General features: G+C 35.5%; 3 protein-coding genes across 13 annotated transcripts; all 3 read left to right on the forward strand.

Moving 5' to 3' along the window:
- Positions 1–885: 885 nt before the first annotated feature.
- LOC114732513 (F-box protein At5g49610-like) lies at positions 886–18,874 on the forward strand. 8 transcript variants are annotated; one of them, XM_028919799.1, is made up of 4 exons: positions 13,664–13,839; positions 14,088–14,247; positions 15,978–16,083; positions 17,359–18,873. In XM_028919799.1, exons 3-4 carry the CDS (start codon positions 15,997–15,999, stop codon positions 18,511–18,513), a joined length of 1,242 nt encoding a protein of 413 aa, XP_028775632.1. In that variant the 5' UTR covers positions 13,664–13,839; positions 14,088–14,247; positions 15,978–15,996; the 3' UTR covers positions 18,514–18,873. The 8 variants fall into 8 exon arrangements, with proteins under 8 accessions (XP_028775634.1, XP_028775632.1, XP_028775630.1 ...); XM_028919797.1 differs by having other exon boundaries at positions 14,094–14,247; XM_028919795.1 differs by lacking the exon at positions 13,664–13,839 and having other exon boundaries at positions 14,011–14,247.
- On the forward strand, positions 1,169–4,624 carry LOC114732510 (acidic leucine-rich nuclear phosphoprotein 32-related protein). 4 transcript variants are annotated; one of them, XM_028919790.1, is made up of 3 exons: positions 1,169–2,268; positions 2,560–2,646; positions 3,814–4,624. In XM_028919790.1, the coding sequence occupies exons 1-3, from the start codon at positions 1,516–1,518 to the stop codon at positions 4,111–4,113; spliced, it is 1,140 nt and encodes a 379-aa protein (XP_028775623.1). In that variant the 5' UTR covers positions 1,169–1,515; the 3' UTR covers positions 4,114–4,624. The 4 variants fall into 4 exon arrangements, with proteins under 4 accessions (XP_028775623.1, XP_028775622.1, XP_028775621.1 ...); XM_028919788.1 differs by having other exon boundaries at positions 1,171–1,363; positions 1,527–2,646; XM_028919789.1 differs by having other exon boundaries at positions 1,170–2,604.
- A 1,961-nt stretch (positions 18,875–20,835) lies between the features above and the next one.
- Positions 20,836–23,642, forward strand: LOC114732531 (proline-rich receptor-like protein kinase PERK4). The gene is made up of 9 exons (XM_028919815.1): positions 20,836–20,959; positions 21,065–21,436; positions 21,518–21,604; positions 21,731–21,801; positions 21,902–21,978; positions 22,248–22,392; positions 22,919–23,080; positions 23,232–23,283; positions 23,539–23,642. The coding sequence occupies exons 1-9, from the start codon at positions 20,836–20,838 to the stop codon at positions 23,640–23,642; spliced, it is 1,194 nt and encodes a 397-aa protein (XP_028775648.1).
- Positions 23,643–24,776: the final 1,134 nt, after the last annotated feature.

Raw genomic sequence — 24,776 nt, forward strand, 5'->3', positions numbered from 1 at the left:
AATTTCACTTATTAAAAAGTTGACATTGCACAACAATGTCGCTGACCTGGGGTGAATTTCATCGACAAATTAATATCAATCATCAACTTATTAACATTCTTAATTAGTATCCATACCAAATATAAGTAGTTATGCTGCTCACGAGTATGGAAAGTATAATTTTACACTAATTTATAATATCTATTCCAGCCAAGAAACAAGAAACCAGATTTGACTGGCTCAGTAAGAAAATAGGTAAATCAACTAGTAGTTTGGTTTGGTTTGGGTGTTAAACCAGTATCAAATTGATCAAATCGAGATGAAGTGGTGAAAACTGGTAAAAACCAAATATAAACCGATTCACATGATTATGTTGCTATTAGTCATTTGTTTTTTAATTGAGCTCATAATATCTCAATCACTATAGATTTAAATAAATTTTAATAATAATTTTGATATTAATAATTATTAATTTTAATTATTGATAAATTGTAAAAATCAAAATTCTCAACATCATTGCACTTTATTATTATTTTAATCAAATTATTGTTATATTTTCTCGTATTTTGTTATTTGTAATTATTAATATTATTATATTTTGTTATTTTTAATTAAATTATATTATTTTAATATAACCGGTTTGATCCGATTCTCAGATGACTTTTAAATTACTGTTTTGCTAGTTTAGTGTTTGGTTTGGTTTTTTCTTTCTTGATTTTAGCAAGTAATTTATTTATTTTTTAAAAAATTTCAAGTAATTTAGTTATTTATTCTGCTCACTGATCCGGGAGAAAGGAAACATTGATTCGGGCCCCGAAAGCGGAATCGTTGCGGTTTCTTGCCCCAAACTTTCGTTCACGGTTCAAGGGCAAAGACGCAAAGCTAGTTTCGACGAGGATGGCAATCTCGTAAATTTAGTTAGACGCGGAGGCATATGTGCACCTTCACCGATATTTGCATAATCGCTGACGTGTCGAAGGCGACCCCGATCCGCGCTTCTGCACAGCCTACACCCTTCTCGAAAACAAACACACAAACATTGAATCCTAGCCATACATCTTATTCCACCTCACCGATCCCTGGCATGGGAAATCCAACGGCTACTACGGGCCCTGATCAGCCCCTAACGCCTAGAACCACAAGGCCTAGCCTTTGTCCCCAAGAACCCTAGACCCGAACCGCGAGTCCGTTGCCCAGAGGTTTATCCCGACTCGTCTCCCTTTGCCAATAGAAGAAAGAGAGAGAAATTTGAGAGAGAAAGAGAGAGGTCTGGCTATGCGAATTATTGTTTCCTCTCCGACTATTTGATTTTCCATCGTAGAGACCGTACCAGCTGCAAATTTAGGGTTTCCTTTTTCGGGCTGCTATTGAACCGCCGCTCTGGGTTAGATTTTTGCTTTGCGGAAGCTCGTTGGTTCATCCAAATTTCGTAGCTGCAGTTTAGACTCCTGCGATTCTTAAGATTGATAGAGTTACTTAGTTGATTTGTATAGAGGCTCCATATTTAAGTGTTTATATTTGTGGTTTTGGCTGTGTATGAGATATAGGATTTCCTATTTGATGGATGAGATCTGGGAAAGGGCTGTGGAGACAGCTTTAGAGGGCGAGACGGACCACGCCTCTGCTCGAACCCTAACCCTTGATGGTGCAGTTAAGTGTATACAAGGTCGGTTGCCACCTCCGAGCCTGCTAGAGAGATTTCAGAACCTTCAGCACCTTTCTATTGCCAACATAGGTGTTTCGTCGCTTGAGCAGTTTCCCAGGCTTCGGAATCTTCAGAAGTTGATCCTTTCCGACAACCGAATTGCTGGAGGCCTCGAATTTCTTGTTCAAGCGGGGCTTGATTCCCTGCGGGATCTAGATCTTTCGAATAATCGGATTCAATATATTGAAGATCTTGCACCACTTGCACAGCTGAAGCTTGTTTCACTGGATCTGTACGAGTGTCCTGTCACGCGGGTCAAGGATTATCGATCTAGGGTTTTTGGGTTGATTAAATCGCTAAAGTACTTGGATAAGATGGATGCGGAAGAGAACGAGAGACCCGAGTCTGATGATGAGGAAGACGAGGATGAGGACGATGAGGACGACCCCGGGAGTGGAGAAATCGATGGGGAGGATCGTCCATTTGGAATGAACAACGGACATAGCGAGGGGGTTGATGGGGTTGTGGATGCTGAGGAGGATGAAGAAAGTGACGCTGATGAGGAGGAGACCGAAACCTCAAGGAGAACGAATGGCTCAAGCCATCAAGCCAATGGATTTCGGGTTGCACCGGCGGTGGGTGATGTTGAAGAGGATGACGAGGATGGTGATGAGGAAGAAGAGAATGATTCAGGGGAGGAGATTGATGAAGAGGAGGGGGATGATGACGACGTGGTTGACGACGTGGTTGAGGTTCATGAAATTGAAGACAGTGATGACGAGGAGGATGGAGTTGAATATGATGAGGATGATGAGGACGATGATGATGAGGAAGAGGAGGAAGTGGACAATGATGAGGGGGATTTTGCAGCGCCTGAGAGTACTGGCCGCTTGACTAGCACCGAAGGGGAGATTGATGGGCATGAACAAGGTGAGGATGTTGGAGATGAAGATGACAATGGAGAGACTGGTGAAGATGAGGTAGGTGTTGAAGATGATGGAGAGTTTGAAGATGATGATGAAGTAATATAGCCCTTCTGCTTGAACTTTCATCCTTATCGTGCATGCCATTTATTTATTGTTTACATGTGCTTGAGTGGTTTGTTATCTCTTCTTAATATCTGTGTCTGCTAATTTTCTCTGTTGGATTGATTGATTTATTGATTGATGCCTGATTGTTGAAGAGTAGAGAGTTTTAATTGTTACTGATTATGATAAAATCGTGTTGACTGCTCGCTGCTAAATTTTAATCCTGTTCTGTTAACTTTTGCTTTGTTTTGTTTCTTTTTATAAAGGTTTTTCTGCATGGCTTCACAGAGTGCTTCAGCCTGGTGTCTTAACTGTTACTTGCTTAATCATTATTTTTATTCCTTGTTTCATTTTTTGGAGAGCTGTAGGGTGGTTTATTGGGGGTGATCTGAGACTATTATATTACTCAGATAGTCCACATGGAGGCATCTACTTTGGAAAACGAGAAACCACCTAGCCGTTGATAGTGCTATTGTTGTTTTAATAGTTGTTTTTACTTTGTTCTCCCTCGGCTGGGTGAGGTGTTTTGGCTTGCATGCATTTTTGAGCATGCTGAGTCAAATAACACCCAGGATATGTTTGTTGTCTCGCAACTGAGTTTACCTACTTGTATCTAGGAATAAGGCGGGAACATAAAAGGCTTGGGATTTGCTTTATTCTTATTGATTAATGGTTAATGCTTTTATTACAATCCGATATAGGCCAGTGACTGGCGACCCTTTTTTAAAAAAAAAAAAAGTGTTCTAACTCAAGGTGCATGTCCTGAAACTTAGTGAATTAGTTTTGTTGTTAAACTGGCAGGTATGGTGTAATATGGTAACTGAAAACGTCGTCTCTGTTTTATTTGCTGAGCTTGTGGATTTTGGATATCATTGTGTGTGTGTTGAAAAGTGAAGCTTAGAAATTCATCGTTGTTTCCTGTAATTTTGTGATGTGTTCTTTTAACTGTTTTCTAGAATTAACGGGAGGATTAAAAAATGCCAAATTAGAATTTCTGGAATGCTTCAGTTATTTCTGCCTGTGTTGTAGGAAATTGATGCACTGTGAAGCTTTGTTTTATGCTCCGATTTTTCTGCTTTTATTGGAATTTTGTGCCCTTTATCAATTATTTTAATAATGAATATTAATTTAATTTATTATTTTTTTAAAAAAAAATTTCAGGAAGAAGATTACGGTGCAGGATATCTTGTTCAGCCAGTGGGGCAGTCCGAGGCAGTTAATACCAGGAGTGGTGAGATGGATATTGGAAACGATGGTCAGAATGAGGAAGAAGTAGATGATGATGATGGCGAAGATGAGGAAGAAGTTGATGACGAGGACGATGTTCAGGTGTTGCCGCCAGGTTCTTCAAACCTCAAGAGGAAGAGGGATGATGATGGAGATGAGGATGAGGATGGCGAGAAGAATGATGATAACGATGATGGGGTAGCACACAGTAAGTCATCAAAGAAGCACCACTGAGGCGCCATTCTGACGTGTCTCAATGTTCATGTTGTTTTGATGTCTTCCAAGTGTTGGAAGCAGGGAAAACTTCACTTTGGATAGAATGATGGTTAGTCTTTAGGAATTTAGAACTCCTGGACATAAGATATATTAGGGGAAGGAATTGTATGTTGGGTGGCATGTTTAGTTCAAAAAGTCGTTGGCGTTTTTTCCCTGCTGGCCTTTCACATATAGCCGTTACTCTTGTTTTCAAATGACAGTTAGATGGGATTTGCCGCCCATTTTCTCGATGCAGATGTTGGCATATGGGGGAACTGATTTGTGGGGAAGAAAACCGCGAGTAGGGGTGGGGGAGAAGCCCGTTTCACCCCTTTTTTTTCCCATTTTTTTTGGCTTTTTTTTTTATTTGGGGGTTCGGAGGACTTGTTTTTATTTTAATTCCCCCCTTGAAGAATTGAAGCGTGTAAAACAGTTGTAGATAAGTTTTTGTGAAATGATTCGATCAATCAAAGCGGGTGATCCGTAGTAATGACGTGGCGCTTTCATAAATTATTGCAACAAGACGATGAATTACTCTCCGTTTCAAGTTGCGCTATATTCGTTGAGCCTGGCGAACTGCCAGGTCATGTGAGACGAATGGGGCCCTCGGATAGGTATGACATCTCTTTTGTCCAACCAGTCTTTGACGGATTTTTATGTTTTTAATCCCGAACAAGAATCTGATGCGTGGGTATGCATGTGTAATTCAGGTAAATCCGCCTTTTGGCACGTGGGTCGGAAGTGAGCATGTAAAGCTTGGAATGGGCGGCGATTGGCATTTTCATCTTGGGAGCTACTGCTGATTAATTGGGAATTATTAGTATTAATAATAATAATAATAATGCCATTGTACGAGGAAGGGACATCGTCTGTTTTTTTTTTTTTTTTGGTAAAGGGGGGACCATTAGTCGAGTCGGACCGGCTTTTCACCGGCTGACGTGGACCACGTCGTCAGTTTGTTAGCGACTTCACCTGGCTCTTTTGTGCTTCCTCTCTTTGGACTCTTGTACTAAGGTCTACGCGCACATTTTTGCACTTTTTTTGGAATCTCATTTAATATTAAGTAGATTGATAAAATTAATTAAATTAGTTATTTGTAATAAATAAGTGTTATTTTTATTAATTAATTAATTAAAATTATCATTTGATAAAATATTTAATATGTATAACTATTATAAGAATTGTATTTAAAAAATAGATAAATATAAAAAATAAAATTAATTAAAATTTTATATTTAGAATTAAATTGAATCCAATGGAATTTGGAATGTATGGACCGCCATCGACTGTGCTGGCAAACGCTGATATTGTTCCTTTATTCAGTGACAAAGGGGGTGTTTGGATAGAAACCAAACCATGGTTTCAGAAGTGCTTTTACGGATTACGAAGTAAATATGTGGAGGAGGTTACCTCGTTTTGCGGAAAAGTGATTCTGAAACCGTGGTTTTGGTTTTGCCAAACACCCCCAAAGTGTCAGGTTTATATTCTAGTTTTCTAATATTCGCTATAAAAATTTGTGAATTTCCAGGTGTGAGAGAAAACGATTCTAAAATTTAGGCAATAAGGCAAACAATTTTTTTAAAAAATATTTAATGTTAAAAAATTTGGCAACACAGCGAGCTAAAGTATTATTCAATTACTCTTTTCACAATTGATTTCAATTTCAACATACTACCTAAAATATAAGAGCCTGATCCACTTTGTTTTTCATATTTATACATTTTTTAAAAATGATTCTCTTAACAATAGTAGTTATAACCAATAAATTTAATTAGTAAGGATATTTTAGGAAAGACAATATACATTTATTACAAACAATTAACTTAACTTCTTTTTTTAGTCTCCTCAAATTAGTTAACTAGCTCTTATAATTAGGACTGGAGGTAGTACAAGAGAATTATTTTGTACAGTAATTTATGGGGTATCAGATTTATAATTTGGCCCAAAAAATAGAGATATTAGGTTTATATTGATAATTGATTGACGTTTGAGTGTTAAGCTTTGGGGTTCATAAATGATTTTAACATAAATGTACATTGCTTGAAGTATGTACATATGGTGTTTGGATATTCTTCAAGAAAATTATCATTTGAGCTATCATAATTGATTAACGATCCAAACTGGCTTTTATCCTCTCATTTTTATTTTCTTTAAATGTGTCTGATTTTTAGCTGAGTGATTTCTTTATCTTCCGCTCCCTTTTTCCATTATACCGGTCGAATCTCTCCCTTAGATGGGGTTATCAAGGGTACTATGGGGAGGATATACAGTGCCAAACAGTAGAAAAATCATGGGAACCAGAGTTCCTTTTTCCCGTGTCAGCCATGAGAAAATCATCTTACTAGTACTCTATAAGCGCCTTAACAAGTACATCAAAAAAACAAAATCAGCGCCTTTAACATATCACGCAGTTGCAATATACTACTCCGATTCTTAATATAAGGCTCTATTTGATTTTATTTTGATCCTAAATAAGAGAGAAAAAACCCAAACTTCATTCTGCTCTCTCCCATTCCCATCTGAAAATCTCATCCACTCTATTAATGTTAATCATTGGCAAAAATCGCTTGTGTTTTTGGTTTGGTGTGTGTTGGTCATTCAAGTTGGGGTTTTATTATAGGTGGGTAGGGTGATTATGGTGTTCTGTTTCTGGGTATATGTGGGTGGATTGAAGGTGGGTTTGCTCTGTCTGGGCATGGTTTAGGGGGGAACTGATGAGAAAGATGAAGGTTGGTGTGATTAGAAACCCTTACTGCGAAATAGGAAAATATGTTGTCAATAGAGCCGCGACAGTTGTCAATATAGCTCATTGACTTGTCAATAATAATAGCATTGTACAGATTTACATTAACTGATTTTTTAAATTTTTTACACAATATAGCATTGACCATGATGTACACATTCTGTACCTTGACTCATTGGTAGAGGTCACAAAAAGAGGAAGAAGAGGCAACAAAGAAGGGTGAGTAGTTACATGAGGCAAAACAAAAAAAAAAAAGCCACTTTGATCCTAGACAAATGATGGCAAAAGAATTTTTTCATAAATAGAAGTGACATAAATTTTTTTGGTAGATGTCACAACACACACAAATAATTAGTTTAATACTGGATACATGCAACTATTTGTTTTTTTAATGGGGTTATAAAATCAGTGTAATTACCTGTATATGAAGTTGTAAATGAAAGTTAGCTGTGTATTACATTCTGATGCATAGTTTGTTGTCATTATCCACACCCTTCATTGTCAATACATGCTTCGTCACTTGTCACTCACTGCACCATCAGTTGTCAATTAATGTACTGATATAAATTTTAAAAAAAATATGATTTTGATTATATAATGTTATACAACGTCATACAATATCACTAATTCCTCAAAACTAATATATTTTTTATAATATGATATAGAATAGCTATTAAAAGTCAATAATCACTGATATGAAATCATAAAATCACTTGTCATAAACAACATATTCACTTGTTAATGGTTTTGCTCTGTGCTGATGTTAGTTTAGTAGCAAAGGAAGAAAAAGATGAAGTTTAATGTGGGTAGAAACTCTTAGCACGAAATGGGATATTGTGTTGTCAATCATGCCGTGATAGTTGTCAATGTATGCCACGACAGTTGTCAACGTAGCTCCTTAACTTGTCAATGACAGTTGCATGATTCTTGATGCAGGTTTAAATTACTGATAGCGAATACATCTGAAAAGCATATATTTTGCTTGTTCACATAGAGAGAAAGTTTATAAATGATAGAGAAGATGATATGAGATATGTGGGAGGTAGTGTAAGAACAACAATATAAAGGAGGGCACAAGTTATGAAGAATTGAAGGAAATTATATCATCAATTGCTAGAAAAGAAAGTGACTCATTTCTTTTGAAATTCTCAGTTGTGTATAGCTCAACAGCATCTGGCGTAGAAATTAACAACCTGAGTTATCCAAAATAACAAATAATATAATAGAAGTTAATAACAAGTGATATAACAATTTTATAACAAATGAATGTGTGAATATTAATAATTAATGTTCAAAATTTTTATAACTGGAGGTGTCATTTATTTATAATGTTAAGTGATATTTGCATTAAAATATAATTATTAAGAAGAAGGTGTTACTCAGATTTATGTTCAATTGATAAGAGACAGTGCCTACATTAATAAGTCACAGTACTCTATTGGCAAGTTACAGTGCCACCATTGACAAGTTAGTGTGCCACCATTGACAACTGATAATCCGCTGCGGCGTCTGACCATATCTGTTGCGGCACCCCCATCTGTCCCAAGGAGTTGCCATTCTGTGTAAGGCACCGGGGCACCTAATCATATCCGCCGCAGTGCCCAAACCTTTCGAGAAGTTATTCGGTGAACAACAAGTCACAGTGCTACCATTGACAAGTCAGTGTGCTACCATTGATAAGTCATAGTGCCACCATTGATAAATCATAATGCTTCCATTGACAAGTCATAGTGCCATCATTAACACTTCATTAATAATAATTATATATGACAATATAATCAAAATATAATATGACAGAGTAATTAAAGATATCATATGATACTAAAACAGGTTATGTAACTTGAATTCATATTGTTGACAATTTATATCAGCAAATTAATTGACAAGTTACAATGCTCCATTGACAAGTTATAATAGGTCTAATAACAATGTAGGGTGCGAATAATGACAATTGAAATGACAGCAGAATCTAACATGCCAAGTTACACTGTGTAACATCAGTTATCTCTAACCTGTTACTAACCTTTTTAAACTCCAAATTTAATAACACTAACCATGGTAGAAAAGAATCTTAGTATAATATTTGAAAAGGCTACCATGGTTATAAAAAGAAATTTAATTCGCCAAGAATGTTAATCATGATAGAAAAGACCTGAACTAATTATTCAAAATGTCTATCATGATTATAAGAGTTTTACTAAGCAAATTATATGAATACCGTAACTAATAATATTTCACAATAACTGGGCCTTGGGCTTTGCAAAGCCCAGCACATCACAATTCATCTCTAAGCCCATAATATGATATTTTCAGAATAAAATTTGTCCAAACCAACAGTAGTCAACTACTTTCAAAAGTTATTGTGGGTTCACAGCTTACAGACCCAAGCAACCCAGCAACAAAAGTAACTAAGACCATAAGTCTCGATTAAATCAGAGTATGCAAAAAGAGCTATATGTGGCAATATACAATACTCATCACATGACTAAAAGGAGGCTATACAAGATAAACTTGATAGCTAAGCCTTTGCTGCCTTCCCTGACGGACCAGCCCTAGAGCTATTATCTGAAAATGTTAAACCACGGGGTGAGACAAAAGCCTCAGTAACCAACAATCCTACTCAATAAGCATACAAGTAAGTGCTTGAGAGGTGTCAAGTGGAACAGTTACTAAAATCATAACATTCACAATTGTCACATGGTTATATATATATACATATACATATCAAAATGCAATGTCTTACTCTCAATTCCACCTTATTTCCTCACACCTTATTTCCTCTGACTGAACCCATGGGCTAGTACTGTCCCATGTGACTGGTAGTTCAACATAATAAGCTCACTGATCAAGTGATGTGAATAGGCCAAAATCCACAGAGCACAAGATCAGACCATGGGTTCCCCCTCTAGTCCACTAGCGGAGTGTCATACGCCCTACAACACATGATAGGGCCAAAGGATCAACCAGTGTACATCTGGCGTCCTCCCACCTTATTACCTCTATAATATGTACAAAAATTCACCCCCTTATTCTCCCTATAACATGTCTCCCACAAATCAACGTTCACCGTCCCCTCTCGTATTTATACTCATGAGAATAATCATTTACCAATAACATAATAACTTTCACATTTACCAAAATCGAGATTTCGAAATTTCAATAATCAACATCAGTCCTCAAACCATTTCTCAATAAATTCTTGTTCCACATGACAAATTATAAATTCATAATTTCATACTATTTTTCAATAACATAAAGTATCTCAAGGCAATTTCAACAATGATGCCTTTCATTGCTCAAATAATAATTCAATGGCATTTCAAGAATCTCATATAATTCGAAATCACTCACAAACATCATACAAGCATACATAACAAGTGGAAAGTGGTTACCTTTCACCAAGGCTATAAAAAGAATTACTACAAAGTCAACCCCGTGCTCAAACCGACAATCCAATAATCAATCTACACCATTAATATAACCACAAATTAATATAAGCTAATTAATTAAGCTTATATATATTAGTTAAATTCCTAATTTAATTTAATTATCATTCTAAATTCTCACAACTCTTATAATCCAAAATTAAGTACTTTAGAACTAATTGGTAATTTTCTAACAAGCCAAATTATTTATTTACATCCCTCAACTTATTTACTTTAATAAAAAGAATTTTCTAAAATTTCTAAATATGAAATTAGTATATTCTAAATTCTAAAAATCTCATTTGAAATTTAAACCTCAAAACCGAACCATCAAAAATTCAATAGTGTCTCAAATATTTATATATATAAATAATCTAATCAAAATTTTAATGGCATATATATATTTTCATAAATAATGAACTTTAACTACAATAATTATTTTAAAACCTCCAGTCACCCAATAAACAAAACTAAACCGATTAAAGTCTCAATAACATATCAAACAACTCAAATAAATTATTTAACTTAATTTTAATCGTATAAATATAATATATCTCATAAATAACATTTTTTTATTAAAAATAAATTTTTAAATACTAAAATTAACAAATAACAAATCTAAACCGGTAGAAATGATCTACTGTAATAGATCTACAATACTATGGTTAACATTCATCAAAACTAAATACTTTCTCCAAACTCTATACCAAAAATTTCCTCTAAGCAACACAAAATTACTATTGTTAGGTAGATCTGACTGAGTAGAACAACTTTCATGAAGGAAGTTTTGTAATTAGAAGTAATTTTATTTACCAAAATGATCTGTAATGATGGAGAAAGAAACGGGAGGAAGAGAGCGACGCCAGAAGCCAGAACGCGGAGAGAGAGAAGAAGAAGAGAAAAGAAAGACGGGGGAAGGTAAAAAGAAAACACTCGGGGTAAACTGAAGTTAAAGACCCTAGGTAAATGGAGAAAATAACAGTTTGGGACCCTTTTATTTTTTTCTTCTAATTTTTAAATATTTAAATACTTGGAGTAAAATTTAAGATGTTACACACTGAAAACCATTAACAAGTGAATATGTTGTTTATGACAAGTGATTTTATGATTTCATATCAGTGATTATTGACTTTTAATAGCTATTCTATATCATATTATAAAAAATATATTAGTTTTGAGGAATTAGTGATATTGTATGACGTTGTATAACATTATATAATCAAAATCATATTTTTTTTTAAAATTTATATCAGTACATTAATTGACAACTGATGGTGCAGTGAGTGACAAGTGACGAAGCATGTATTGACAATGAAGAGTGTGGATAATGACAACAAACTATGCATCAGAATGTAATACACAGCTAACTTTCATTTACAACTTCATATACAGGTAATTACACTGATTTTATAACCCCATTAAAAAAGCAAATAGTTGCATGTATCCAGTATTAAACTAATTATTTGTGTGTGTTGTGACATCTACCAAAAAATTTATGTCACTTCTATTTATGAAAAAATTCTTTTGCCATCATTTGTCTAGGATCAAAGTGGCTTTTTTTTTTTGTTTTGCCTCATGTAACTACTCACCCTTCTTTGTTGCCTCTTCTTCCTCTTTTTGTGACCTCTACCAATGAGTCAAGGTACAGAAGGTCATGGCCTTTGTGTAAAAAATTTAAAAAATCAGTTAATGTAAATCTGTACAATGCTGTTATTATTGACAAGTCAAGGAGCTATATTGACAACTGTCGCGGCTCTATTGACAACATATTTTCCTATTTCGCAGTAAGGGTTTCTAATCACAGCAACCTTCATCTTTCTCATCAGTTCCCCCTAAACCATGCCCAGACAGAGCAAACCCACCTTCAATCCACCCACAATATACCCAGAAACAGAACACCCATAATCACCCTACCCACCTATAATAAAACCCCAACTTGAATGACCAAACACACACCAAACCAAAAACACAAGCGATTTTTGCCAATGATTAACATTAATAGAGTGGATGAGATTTTCAGATGGGAATGGGAGAAGAAGCAGAATGAAGTTTGGGTTTTTTCTCTCTTGCTTCCTGCGTACAGAGTGTTCATTTCAGACTGAAAAACAAGGCATTTCACCAGGGGCAGAGGCGTCATTTTGTAATTCATCAAATTGCACTGAAGTCCCTTTGGGACTTCAGAATCATTACCAAATTTCCTGGGACCTTTTTGTAGTATTTTGTGTTGCATGGGACCTCAATGTCATTTTCCCAATCATCTTACTAGTACTCTATAAGCGCCTTAACAAGTACATCAAAAAAACAAAAATCAGCGCCTTAACATATCATGCAGTTGCAATATACTACCTCCGGTTTCTAATATAAGATTCTATTTGATTTTTATTTTGATTCTAAATATAAGATCCCAATTCACTTTGTTTTTTATATTTATAATTTTTTTTCTAAAGTAACCCTTCTAACAATGATAGTTCTAGTCAATACACTTGATTAGTAAGGATATTTTAGAAAAAACAACACCTATTTAGGACAAATAACTAACTCAACTTACTTCCTTAATCTCTTTAAATTAGTCAACTGGCTCTTATAATTAGAACCGGAGGTAATAATATTTTGACTTATAATAATTTCGTTTATAGAATTGAAAATAAAATTTAAAAGCTAAAACTACATTTTGACCCATCTAAAAATTTTTATTATAAATTTCAAATAACTAATTTACAGATAACGAACAATTAGTTAAAAACGATAAATAAATTAAAAAGATAACAATTAGTTAAAAGTAATAAATAAATTAAAATATAATTTTATTTTTAAATATGTCCTTATAATAAATGAGAAAAATGATAAAAGAGAATTTGTAAGAAAATGTGATAAGAAAAAAATAATTAAGAGTAGCATTGGGAAAAATAATAGAGTAAATACTAAGACAAACACAAATTAAAATTTATAAAATAGATTTTTTAAAAAAATTTGAAGCCGATGAATAAGAAGGGAGGGAGAATTAAATAACAATTAAAGACATAATAAATTGTGTAGGAGAATTGAAGAAAATAAATTCACTTCCCTCGTTCCTATCGAACGGTGTCATGAATACAAGTTATTATGCCATTATTATCTCGAATAGCGATACAGATAACAACAAAATGCACTAAAGGAACGCCGTCGCATCTCACTAGTCTCGTGATTGGGGGTTCACGTGGTAATTGTTCGTTGCATTTCTCCCCAACGTCACATATGGAATGCAATAATCGAGTGGGTGAGGACAGGAAAAAAGAAGGGAAATCACTTAATTTTATGTTTGATTCTCGACCTTCATTTTCTAGAATTGTGAGCATTCTCAAAAAAAAAAAAAAAGGATGAATCAACCGGTTTTACCTTCTCATTCTTAATAATTCTATCGCGATTGATTATTTACGAATGAGCAGGCACGTTCTGTTTCTCATTTTTCGGTGAGAATTTTCTTTTCCCAAATCAGCTATCCAACTAGGGTTCATCAATTAATTCCTGTTACTCTCTTGCTCGGACGACTCAATTAAGGTAAGACTCGAACCCTACCTTAATTGACCATATTTTAATGTTGTGATTTTTCGCGACATTTTTAGATCGTATGTGGTAAAAGCTCTACGCTTGTGAAGGATTATGCATTGAATTATTTTTCTTTTTTGTCACGTTTGATCTCTCTCTCTCGCTAATGGTGGCGACGACTTCGCATAGACGCTTGCATCCATTCAGCCTATGTAACTGGGCCACGTGTCGGATTTATAATAATATCAAAAAAGAAATAGTTGCAGGATTTTGCGGCAAAGCCCAGTTGGCGTCGCGTTGTGATCTTTGGACTTACAGAGTAGTCAACACTCTCACAAACTTGCAAAGCACGCTGGCTACCGTCCCCCTCTCTGTGACTGCCGTGAAGAAAGGATCCTTGCCTCTTCGCTGACGATAAAGGTATATTGCTTAGGGAGGCCCTCTCTCTGTGCTTTCTATTTCTGTTGAAGCCTCTTGATTCTTATATTATGATATCATTTTGAGGTCTTCTTGCTGCGCTTTTTAAGCTTTAAAATTCGATCGTTCCGGCTCTTGTCTGCCTGTGGAAAGAAATCTGTCTATCTGTGAATTAGTTTGGGCTTTGGGAGGCAAGCAAATAGGATATTTCTGGGCTGTGGATTCTCCAAGTTTTTCAAGAACACATGGAATTGAATTTTCTTCGCGGATGATTTCATTTCATAGTACGGGAAATAAGTTTATTGAGCCATTATGACGATCCATGTTACCTTTTCTTGAACCCCATTACTCAATTGCCCGCTTATGGATTCCCTTTTTTTTTTTTTGTCGTTTTAGCAACCAGCCTTTTGCAATTGAAAAGAAAAGAGGTAGAGTTTACTTTAATGTTCATTATACCTTATCTTCCTGGTTTATTTAATCATTATGAGGACTCCTCTTGCACATTTCCAATCCCACTCCTCGATTTGAATTGCCCACTTCTGGATTCCCTGCGTTCTTTTCTTGGGTCGTGTAACAGGTGGTCTTTGAAAAATGATAATAGAAGTTTGAGGGCTTACCTTTATTTTCGTCGCACTTTGTTTTCTTCTCTGGTTGACAGATTGTGGATTGGGTTCTCTTTTTGTTAATTATGTAATCAGCACGAACTTTAATCGTTTTCTTTGTAGTGCTCTGTTCGTTCGAAGGGAAAGTTTGAAGATACATGAAAATGAATGATTTTAAATTGATTTTTACAAATTACATGCTGCTCTCCACTCTGCCCTGGGTCCACATTCACCCCTTTTCTCCCCATATGGAAGAACCATACTGGTTTCTGTTTTCTGATATGTTCCTCGGCTTATAGGACAAAGAAGTACAATGTGGTATTCAGTTAGTTATTGGTGGTTTTTCATTGATGAACATTTACTACTTCTTGTTTGGCTTGGCTGCTTTCAATTTGACATTTGCTACTGCGCTTGTTTGACATTGAGTTCAATATATGAATATGTACGTGCGTACGCATATGATAGTAATATAGTGGAATTGTTTCACCGACAAATGTAACAGAAGTCATCACTGAGGATTTCGTAGCGGCAAAAGTTGTTACCTTTTTGCTTCCTCTCTGTCTTCTTATGCAGGACAAAGGGGGTCAAAATGTGGTCGCGCGTAGATTATTTATGATTCTTATTGTTTTTTCATAATGATTATTCTCATAGACCTTATTTGGTAATTTTGAGGTAATTATAGTTGAATGTACAAGGTTAGCTTTCATGAGATTGTTTGCTCGTCAGTATTGATTACCTGTAAAAAGATCCTGAGTGTAAAACGGGGTATAATTTATATTGTTGAATAAAAAATACTAGTGCGGGGATTTCCCTTTTTCTGATAAAGTACAGATTCCTAACTAGTGGATTGTTCGTCGTCCACTAGAATAAATGATATAGCTGTAATTGCTTCAGCCATCTGCATTTTTGTGCCGGCCCGTCTTTCCTTCCCCCCCCCCCCCCCGAGAATGAATAGTATCATACGAGAGCAGAAATGACCTTTGTACGATTTCTATTGTTCATCCCTTTTATGGATCTATGATTTCTGTCCTTACCTAATGTTTTGTGCTTCAAACTTCTTCTTTGCTAGTAAGGCATATATTTTTTTTTAATTCATAAACTTCTAACCAGAGTTTATTGGTATTTCCTTAGCAATAATAATTCAGAGCTCATGGATAACCAAGATTACCTGGCATCTGATACTGGAGATTTTTCTGCTCAGAACACTCCAGAGATGTACGGTTTAGCATCTGATCAGGTATGTTTGAAGCTGCTTTATTTCTGGGAGTGTAGACGTTTATGATATATATTGTTAAATGGCAGTATGTTTGCAGAAATATGCTAGTAAATAAAAGGGGGGATGCGAAATAATTCTATTTTGAAAACAAGTCCAAGCTCATGCAGTTCTAAGTAATCTTGAAACTGGTGCTACTCTTCTAGCCCTTGCTTCGAAATTCTTCCCATTTGCTGTCTCGTAGAACCAACTAATTTCTCTAGTCCAACAACTAGGGCTTCTATAAATTCTGCACCTCCTAAGAACGTCTTTCCAGATATCTTTACAAATGCTACAAAAACATTAGTAGTGATTTCCCATCTGCGTCACAAACTTCTCACAACCAAGTTTTTTTCCCAATACTAATCATTAGATGAAATTATATCTAGGAATGTTCTGATTTCCCCAAATAAGTTTCTATCAAGTAACCTTATGACCAATATCTAGCCAAACAATCCTAGTATTGGCGATCGAGAGTACTCACCTGTTTTATAAGGCTTCAAGCAAATATTATCTTCTTCATTCAAATTAATGCTTTTCTGTTTAATTAAGTCCCAAGCTGCCAAGGCAATATCATGTAGTGGTCAGGCAAACACTCCCCCCCCCCCCCCAAAAAAAAAATCCCTGAATTCAGCTTTCTTATAAACATCAGTATCATTAATATTTAAATCAGGGAACTTGTCTTCCATAGACTCTTTATTATACGTGGATTAAACTAAATAGGAAAACCATCAAAACCAAAACGTGGTTGTGATGATTACCAACAGGAAACTACAAACACTCTGCATCACGCTTCCAATTTTCTAAGTGAGATGACTTTTCAAATCAACCCTTTAGTTGGGGCAGTGGAATTGGCGGGGGCATGGCCCCTGAGTTTTCAACCTTTACTAACATGCTTTGTACTGTATATTCAAATCTTGTATTATATAAGCTTTTCAATCTTGACCCCCTTTATATAACTAAATCCCGTCTCCCTTCATGACCTTTAGTCAAGAAGGTGCTTCTAAACCCAACTAGCATCTAATGGTTCCCCACCGCCCCCCACCCCGGCCAAAAAAGAAAAACTAGCATTTTTACTTTGGTAAACTCAAAAGTTGTAATTTGTTGACGTGGAAATTTGAAACAAAACCAGTGACGTAAGGGGAGTGAACCTGATATAATTTTACGCTTACCAATCTCTATTACAATCTTCAATGGTTTGTTAAGCAGTGATCAGGTTGGCATCTTGATGTTTTCATGACAATGTTACTTGTGTTGCAGTTTCCTGAAGCTCCACGTAAGAGGGCATCATGGCAAGCTACACATGAAAGTTTTTACCCAGAGCATAAGAAAGACTTGACCATTGAAGATGTTGTAAAGAAGCATGTTCTTCCATTTCTTCCTGCAAAATCACTTTGCAGGTTCAAAGCTGTCTGCAAGGCATGGAAAGAGTGGATAAGTAATCCTTTCTTTCTTTACCGACAAAGTTACTGCTTCCAGGAGACATGTGGTTTTCTTTATCAGTGCCCCGACACTTTTCCTGTCTTCATCTCTTTGGATTCAAGCGCTTATGGCGTTGCTTGCCCCTCTCTCAATTTCTTGCCCGAATATGTTATTGTAAGGGCTACATGCAATGGTTTGATTTGCTGCCGAGGTACTTCGGGGGACAATAGTTACTACATCTGCAACCCTGCTAACAGGCAATGGCATGTAATTCCCGAGCCAAATCTATACCATGGACCTGAATCAGTTTTGGTGCTTGCCCATGAACCATCACTCTTAAACTTCACAGCAAGTTATGAGCTCGTTTGTGCTATTCCTATGATCAACGAACCTGTTGTTCGCTTTGAGATTTTCTCATCAAGGTCCAGGACTTGGAGGGTTGTGGACACAGTATGCTCTGACCTGATCAGCACGAACTTTTGTGGAGATGGATTATACATAAAGGGATATGCCTGCTGGGAGACTTACTGTGGTGAAGTTCTGGCGTTCGATATGAGGTATGAACTGTATAGCATTTTTCCGCTTCCCGCTAACAGAGGACCAGAAGGCGTTTTAACCGAGTGTCGTGGGGAGTTATGCTATGTCATGCCTTATAAGCTGGATAATAACGAATGCCTCCTCGAAGTATATGGGGGTATGTGTATGGGTCTGAAGCACGCAATTTCGTTCCCTGTTGGAAATTCGGTGAATCAAGATGATGATGAAGAGGAGGAGGAATGTTTCCGTGCCTTGCCTTGTTTAAGTGGAGACAGATTCGCAGTTCTTGCCGGCTGGAATCTGGTGGTCTATGATGTCAAAGAGAACAGCGCTGAATCTTTGGACTTAAGAAGCATCTATGAAGGAGGAAAGTTTCTGCCTTATGTCAACAGCCTGCTACCTGTGAGCCATCACCAGATGTACAGAGAGATCAGAAATGTCTCAGCTCAACTCTGATAATGGATTCTAGTTCTAACCTTTCCGTTCTGGCAACCTGGAGACAAGATCTCCAAGGAAAACCATTCTGATCCCCTATTAGAAAAATTCCTTATTCTCCCTGTGGGGCTTCTTGGACGTTCTCTTCAATAGCTTGTTTAGCAGTCAAGAGTCAAGACAATCCTTTTGCTTTCTTTTTTTTTCTTTTTTTCTTTTTGTAACTTTTTTCTCTTTGTTTCTCAGTTTCTGCAGCTTCCCTTTTTTTCCCCAATCCCTTTTGGGTCATACTTTCTCTTGAAGTGGTTTAATGTAGTGGTTCTGAACAATGCGTAAAGTTACTTCTAAAGTTTTAACTCCTAACCACTAAGGCACGGGCGAATTCTGGCGCGGACTGATTGATGGACCGATTAAAACATAAATACTATTCCCTTAAAATTTAGGAAAAATTGAGGAGAAGGACCTAAACAAATTGGTATTTATTAAGAGGGATCTTAAAAATTGTAATTAATTTGAAGGACTAAAAATTAAAATATGAATTTATAATCTCCAACACCCATCTCAATATTTGACTATTAGTTATCAATTGAAATATAAATTTATCCATTAAAATTTAAAATTGAATACAACAATTAACAAAAAAATAGAGTCCTATTTTTCAGTCATTTATATCTACATCTACTAGCTTTTCATTCCGATAAGGTTGGAAAAATTCAGCTTGCATGGCTGCGATTTTGCCCCTAATTCTGATGAGGTTGGAAAAATTATTAGTGAAGCTAAGGTTACGAAGCGATAGTATTTCCTGATTTTCATATTTTGGTTAACAGAAAGAAATATATTTATATTCATTTAAGAAGCTTTGTATAAGTAGCATGACTATGTTCATATATATGTATAGTTGTGATTGAATGAAGGTACAAATATATACTTTTATGTTCATCCAAAAAGTCTTTATATTGGATGTTTTTAATCAAATATTAGCAAACCAGGATACTAACGAATTAAAATTTAAGTAGTTACAACTCCTCGTTAACTTAATAAGGAAATTTGAACAATATTATTGCATTACTAAGGAAAGTTAAACCAAATATTATGACACCAAACTAATGCTCAACGGTTATAGGTTTAAAAAATATATGGTTAATATCAAGTAAATCAAGCAACAAAGAAAGTATCAAAAAGTTAAAAGTTCACTTTAGCAAAGCATATATCCTATGAGTGACGCGAATCATTGAAGCTACTTAGCTACCCAAGACCTTATCTCCTACATTGTCTCCATCACCATGAAACTCAATTTGAACCTGGATATATAATTGTACAAAATGTCGTGAGCAGATCAACTACCTATCTTATCATCATTGTTAGTCCGTATTCATCCGGATTTGCATACAATATATATTGTAATAAAATTGGATGTGAAACATATACATATAAATAGTGTAAGCATATTACTAATGCTTACAGTTCACAGATTAAACAGTACGATAGAGGCCACGAGAAAATAAGAAAACATTCAGTACAAATAAATTAAAGAAAGGAAAATAATGTTCAGAATATACGAACCATCCAATAAATAGTTTGCTAGTTGATTCTTTTTAATTTGTCTTCTTTGTTCTGGATTTACAAAGAGACAATTGCTATTGATAAAAACTTTGGGCACATCAAAAAGAGATACAGAGAGAGAGAGAGAGACTTGATAACTAATCGTTAAATTGAGATAGGAGGGCGTTGAAGATAGTGTAAGGATTTGATAAGGGATAATTTGATAATTATAAAATTTTATTTTAATTTTCGGTCTTTCAAATTAATTACAATTTTTAAAGATCCCTCTTAATAAATACTAATTTTTTTAGTCCTTCTGCCTAATTTTCCCTAAAATTTATGCTGTAATCAAACTTTGCGAAGGTGAAGGCCTCGATTTTAATATTTAAATGAGTAAATGATAATTTGTGAGAAATTAAAGTTTCCTAGATGATCTTATAAATGAAAATTAACGGTTGCACGTTGAGAACCAGTCAGGAAAATGGCAAGAATCTAAATTTGACTCGAGCCAAGCAAATGTGATGATGCGACACCTATTCACTTTTATTTCATTTTGCCACATGTCTATCCACCCATAAGCCCTAACAGATAGATATATTCTCAATAACTTCGAAACATCCCACGATTTGAATCGACAAAGAGCATATATTATTGATTTGGCATTGACGTATTCCTGGGATTTCCCAACAAAGAGATCCGATCAAGGATCGGGTGAGGGAAGGATGAAGTTCCCGGCATTGAGGTTTTTCTGGTCATAACCTTTCGGCGGGAAACTCGAAAACGCAACAACCCTGACAATACATAATGTCAAAAGCAGTCGGAACAGTGTTGGGAATCGTGGGGCTTGTTATTATTGCCATTGCTTTGTATGCAATTTGCAAGAAAAGAAAGAAGGCTCGTAATTACGAAGATCCTCCTCTTGCACAAGGTCTCACCACAATTTATCTTCTCGAGTTTTGCATCTCTTTAATGTATTGTTATAGAAACATTAATGTATGTGGGCACAGGCGGTCAGACTTATAACAGTGCACAGCAATCTGGGAGACAAAAAGTCCGGAACAAGGATACGATGAATTGAAAGTGGTAAAAGAGGCAAGCGAGGGTACATTCATGTACGATGAATTGGCATTAGCGACGAAAGGATTTGCGAAAGAGAACTTGATAGGAGAAGGAGGACTTGGTTACGTGCATAAAGGTGTTTTACCAAATGGAAAGTCTATTGCAGTTAAAACCCTCAAAGAAGGAGGTCCAAATGGACTTGAGGCCTTCAAATCTGAGAGCGAGGCCATCGCTCGTGTTCATCATCGCCACCTCGTGTTGCTCCTCGGATTCTGTGTTTATGGTGGAAAAAGAATGCTCGTTTACGAATTTGTTCCTAATTACAATCTGGAACATCATCTTCATGGTAACTTGGTAATTTTGGTCTGTTACCGTTCCATTTTTTACTGTTACCAAAAAGCATATGTTTAACTGTGGTATGTGGCAGGAAAAGGGGTGCCTCCCATGAGTTGGTCTCGTAGGATACAGATTGCAATAGGAATTGCCAAAGGGCTTACCTACCTTCACGAAGATTGTAAGAACACATACTTTTGCCCCCAAAAAAAGTCTGCTAAATTATGATCGGTCTTCCATTCTCTGGGATCGTATTCATCAATTCTGTTTGATTGCTTGCTTTTATTGTGTTCTTACGCACTATCAGGTGATCCCCGAATAGTCCATCGCAATATCAAAGCAGCTAATGTCCTGATTGACGAAAGCTTTGAGGCCAAAGTACTCTTCTAGGAACAATGAATTAATACTATAATGCGTTTATGTTGTTGCTGTTAAGGCTAATCCCGCAAGACTAACTATATTGCATTTTAATCTGCAGGTGGCAGATTTTGGTTTGGCTAAGGTGGTATCCGATAATAACACTCACGTTTCAACTTGCGTTATGGGAACACTAGGGTAATTAATTATTTTTCATTTTGTTCTTCAGCCAGCACGTACACTACTTTTTCTTCTTCTTTTCTTTCCTTTTTCCGATCAGTAATTAGTATGATTTGCTTCCTATTTATGTAAGCAATGCGCAATCTATTCAATTTAATTTTAAATTTTACCGAGTAGAGGTGACTATCCTAATTTAAATCATGACTTTGAGACATTTGCATGGGAAGGGCTAACGAGCAAAGAGATGTTGTGCATAATTGAAGAGCTTTGATTTTAACGTGGAGCAGGTACTTAGCTCCAGAATATGCATCGAGTGGAAAGTTGACAGAAAAATCTGATGTTTTCTCGTTTGGGGTAATGCTATTAGAACTTTTGACTGGGAAGCGGCCTATGGATCTCTCACATGCCTTGGATGATACCTTGGTGGACTGGGTAACCCCCTACCCTCACACTCTTACTTTCATTAGGCAGAGTTGTAAATTTCCATAAATTATTCTCTTAGTTAATAATATTCTCAAAACTACCACACCATGTTGAACAAAACCAGATTATCAGCAATATGAAAAAAAAAAAAAAGAAACTAGAGATTTTCATCCAACAGTTAAAAGTCAATACAGAAGTATAAAACATGCCTTGCTGACTAAAGTATCGGAAATTACTATTTCTAGTCTTTAACATAAAAGTTTGTTTGACTTTTATTTTGGTCTTAAATATAAGACTATAATCCATTTTGTCTCTCATATTTATTCTTTTTTTTTTAAGATAGTTCTTATAATAATGACAGTTTTAGTCAATACACTTGACTAACAAAGATATTTTAGAAAAAAAAACAATAAATATTTATTACAAATAACTAACTTAACTAATTTTCTTAATCTCTCCAAATTAGTCAACTAGGTCTTGTATTAAGTACTAGAGGTAATATTTCATTAATGTGTATTACACACACTATGAACAGGCTCGACCACTGCTGAATCGAGGGTTGGAAGATGGAAACTTCAGAGAGTTAGTGGACGCATTTTTGGAAAGAAACTACGATAATCAACAAGTTGCTCGCATTGCTGCTTGCGCTGCGGCCAGCATTCGTCATTCTCCCAAAAAACGCCCAACCATGAGACAGGTACACACAGCCTCAACTTATTCCACCCTTAACCTGACTGACAATAATTAATTATAATTTGCCTCAGCAAGAATTAGTGAATTACTTACTTTCTGTCTCAAATTAAAATGTTTGGATGACATAAATTTTATTACGGTGGTGATACGTGTAGATTCTATTAGCTTTGGAGGGGAATGCATCAGAGGAGGATTTGATGGATGCGGGTATACCCCCTCATGATTTTAATTAGTCTGCGATGCTTGGTGTGTGGTAAGGTGCTCATGGGTCATCGCTCATCGCTGGTTGAATGTCTTGAGATGTGCAGATTTCTTTAACTCTTGCCTCTTCAATCGACAGACTATTCACTTGTTTTAATACGCTGGGGTTCAACTTTGCAAGTCGCAGCTCTCTTCTGCACATATAAAGCAAATTGAGGCTTTTTTTTCCTTTAATTTTTTTTTTTGCTACATTCTATGTAGAGAAGCCTGGAAATGACATCATTCACAGTGACGAGTGGGCAATTTTGAATCCCTTTGAACGGGAAAGTGATAATCAGAAAGATAATACTACCTCCAATCCTTAATATAAGACTCTATTTGATTTTTATTTTGATCCTAAATATAAGACCCCAATCCACTTTGTCTCTCATATTTATACATTTTTTTCCAAAGTAATCCTCCTAACAATGATAGTTTTAATTAATACACTTGATTAATAAGGATATTTTAGAAAAGACAGCACCTATTTATGACAAATAACTAATTCAACCTGTTTTTTTAATCTTTTTAAATTAGTCAATTGGTCAGAACGGGAAGAAGTAGGAACAACTTCTGAGCATTGACCACTAAAGGGCCATCAACATTATCAACCACCAAACTTGACGTCATGTTTGTGTGAATAGGCTTGTTTAAATTATATTAAAATATTAAAAAAAGAAAGAAAATCTAATAGTAAATATTCAAAAAGTATGAATGAACATAAATCATAAATTAAATTGATTTGTCACCAAGTTTTAAGTCTATATTAAAAGCAATATAATATCAACAGAATTCTTGTCATTCTTTACACACAGCGAATGGTTTGTTATCATTGAATGACCTAAATCTGATTCATGTCACTCTTTACACAGAGGAATATGTTTATTTATTAATTGTAAATAAAATGCAATTTATGTTTGATAATCTCGTCTTTTTACATAGTTGGCATTAATTTATGGATAAAAAATTGTCCTAAATATAAAAATGACATTCCATTTATGCTCAAATATATTCTTATTGAAATTCAGTCAAATTTAGGTTATTCAATTAATTAACTGTGATTAGAAGAATGCCCCATATAATGTACAGGTCCGATTTTGATTTATCTAATAGTGGTATAATAAATCACATTCTGATGACTAATACGAAGAACATGTTGCAAAAATATGCGTAATATGGTTTATGTTTACTGTGGCTACAATCACAGATCATGTTAAACGGCCCATTTATTATCCCAAGAGATAAATTATTAAAAGGAAGGAGAAGGAAAAGCAAAAAAGAGCTAAATATGTAGTCCGCGGCAGAAAGTAATTTTGACGGGATTAAGGCTCTGTTTGGGTGCTCCAAAACCGTGGTTTCAGAAGCACTTTTCCGCAAAACGAGGTAACCTCCTCCACATATTTACTTCGTAATCCGTAAAAGCACTTCTGAAACCATGGTTTGGTTTTTATCCAAACACT

This window comes from Neltuma alba, unplaced genomic scaffold (genome assembly GCF_004799145.2).
Source record: "Neltuma alba isolate B1F8T4 unplaced genomic scaffold, ASM479914v2 tig00012917_pilon, whole genome shotgun sequence".
Taxonomy (NCBI): domain Eukaryota; kingdom Viridiplantae; phylum Streptophyta; class Magnoliopsida; order Fabales; family Fabaceae; genus Neltuma; species Neltuma alba.

What these genes read in the sequence shown, in the direction of transcription:
- LOC114732510 (XM_028919787.1), top strand. Translation starts at nt 1,516, where the DNA reads ATGAGATATAGGATTTCCTATTTGATGGATGAGATCTGGGAAAGGGCT. An exon ending in AGTTTGAAGATGATGATGAA is followed by an intron (nt 2,647 to 3,813) that starts GTAATATAGCCC and finishes AAAAAATTTCAG; the next exon opens with GAAGAAGATTACGGTGCAGG.
- LOC114732513 (XM_028919799.1), top strand. Translation starts at nt 15,997, where the DNA reads ATGGATAACCAAGATTACCTGGCATCTGATACTGGAGATTTTTCTGCT. An exon ending in ACGGTTTAGCATCTGATCAG is followed by an intron (nt 16,084 to 17,358) that starts GTATGTTTGAAG and finishes CTTGTGTTGCAG; the next exon opens with TTTCCTGAAGCTCCACGTAA.
- LOC114732531 (XM_028919815.1), top strand. Translation starts at nt 20,836, where the DNA reads ATGTCAAAAGCAGTCGGAACAGTGTTGGGAATCGTGGGGCTTGTTATT. An exon ending in AGATCCTCCTCTTGCACAAG is followed by an intron (nt 20,960 to 21,064) that starts GTCTCACCACAA and finishes AACAGTGCACAG; the next exon opens with CAATCTGGGAGACAAAAAGT. An exon ending in TCTGGAACATCATCTTCATG is followed by an intron (nt 21,437 to 21,517) that starts GTAACTTGGTAA and finishes GGTATGTGGCAG; the next exon opens with GAAAAGGGGTGCCTCCCATG.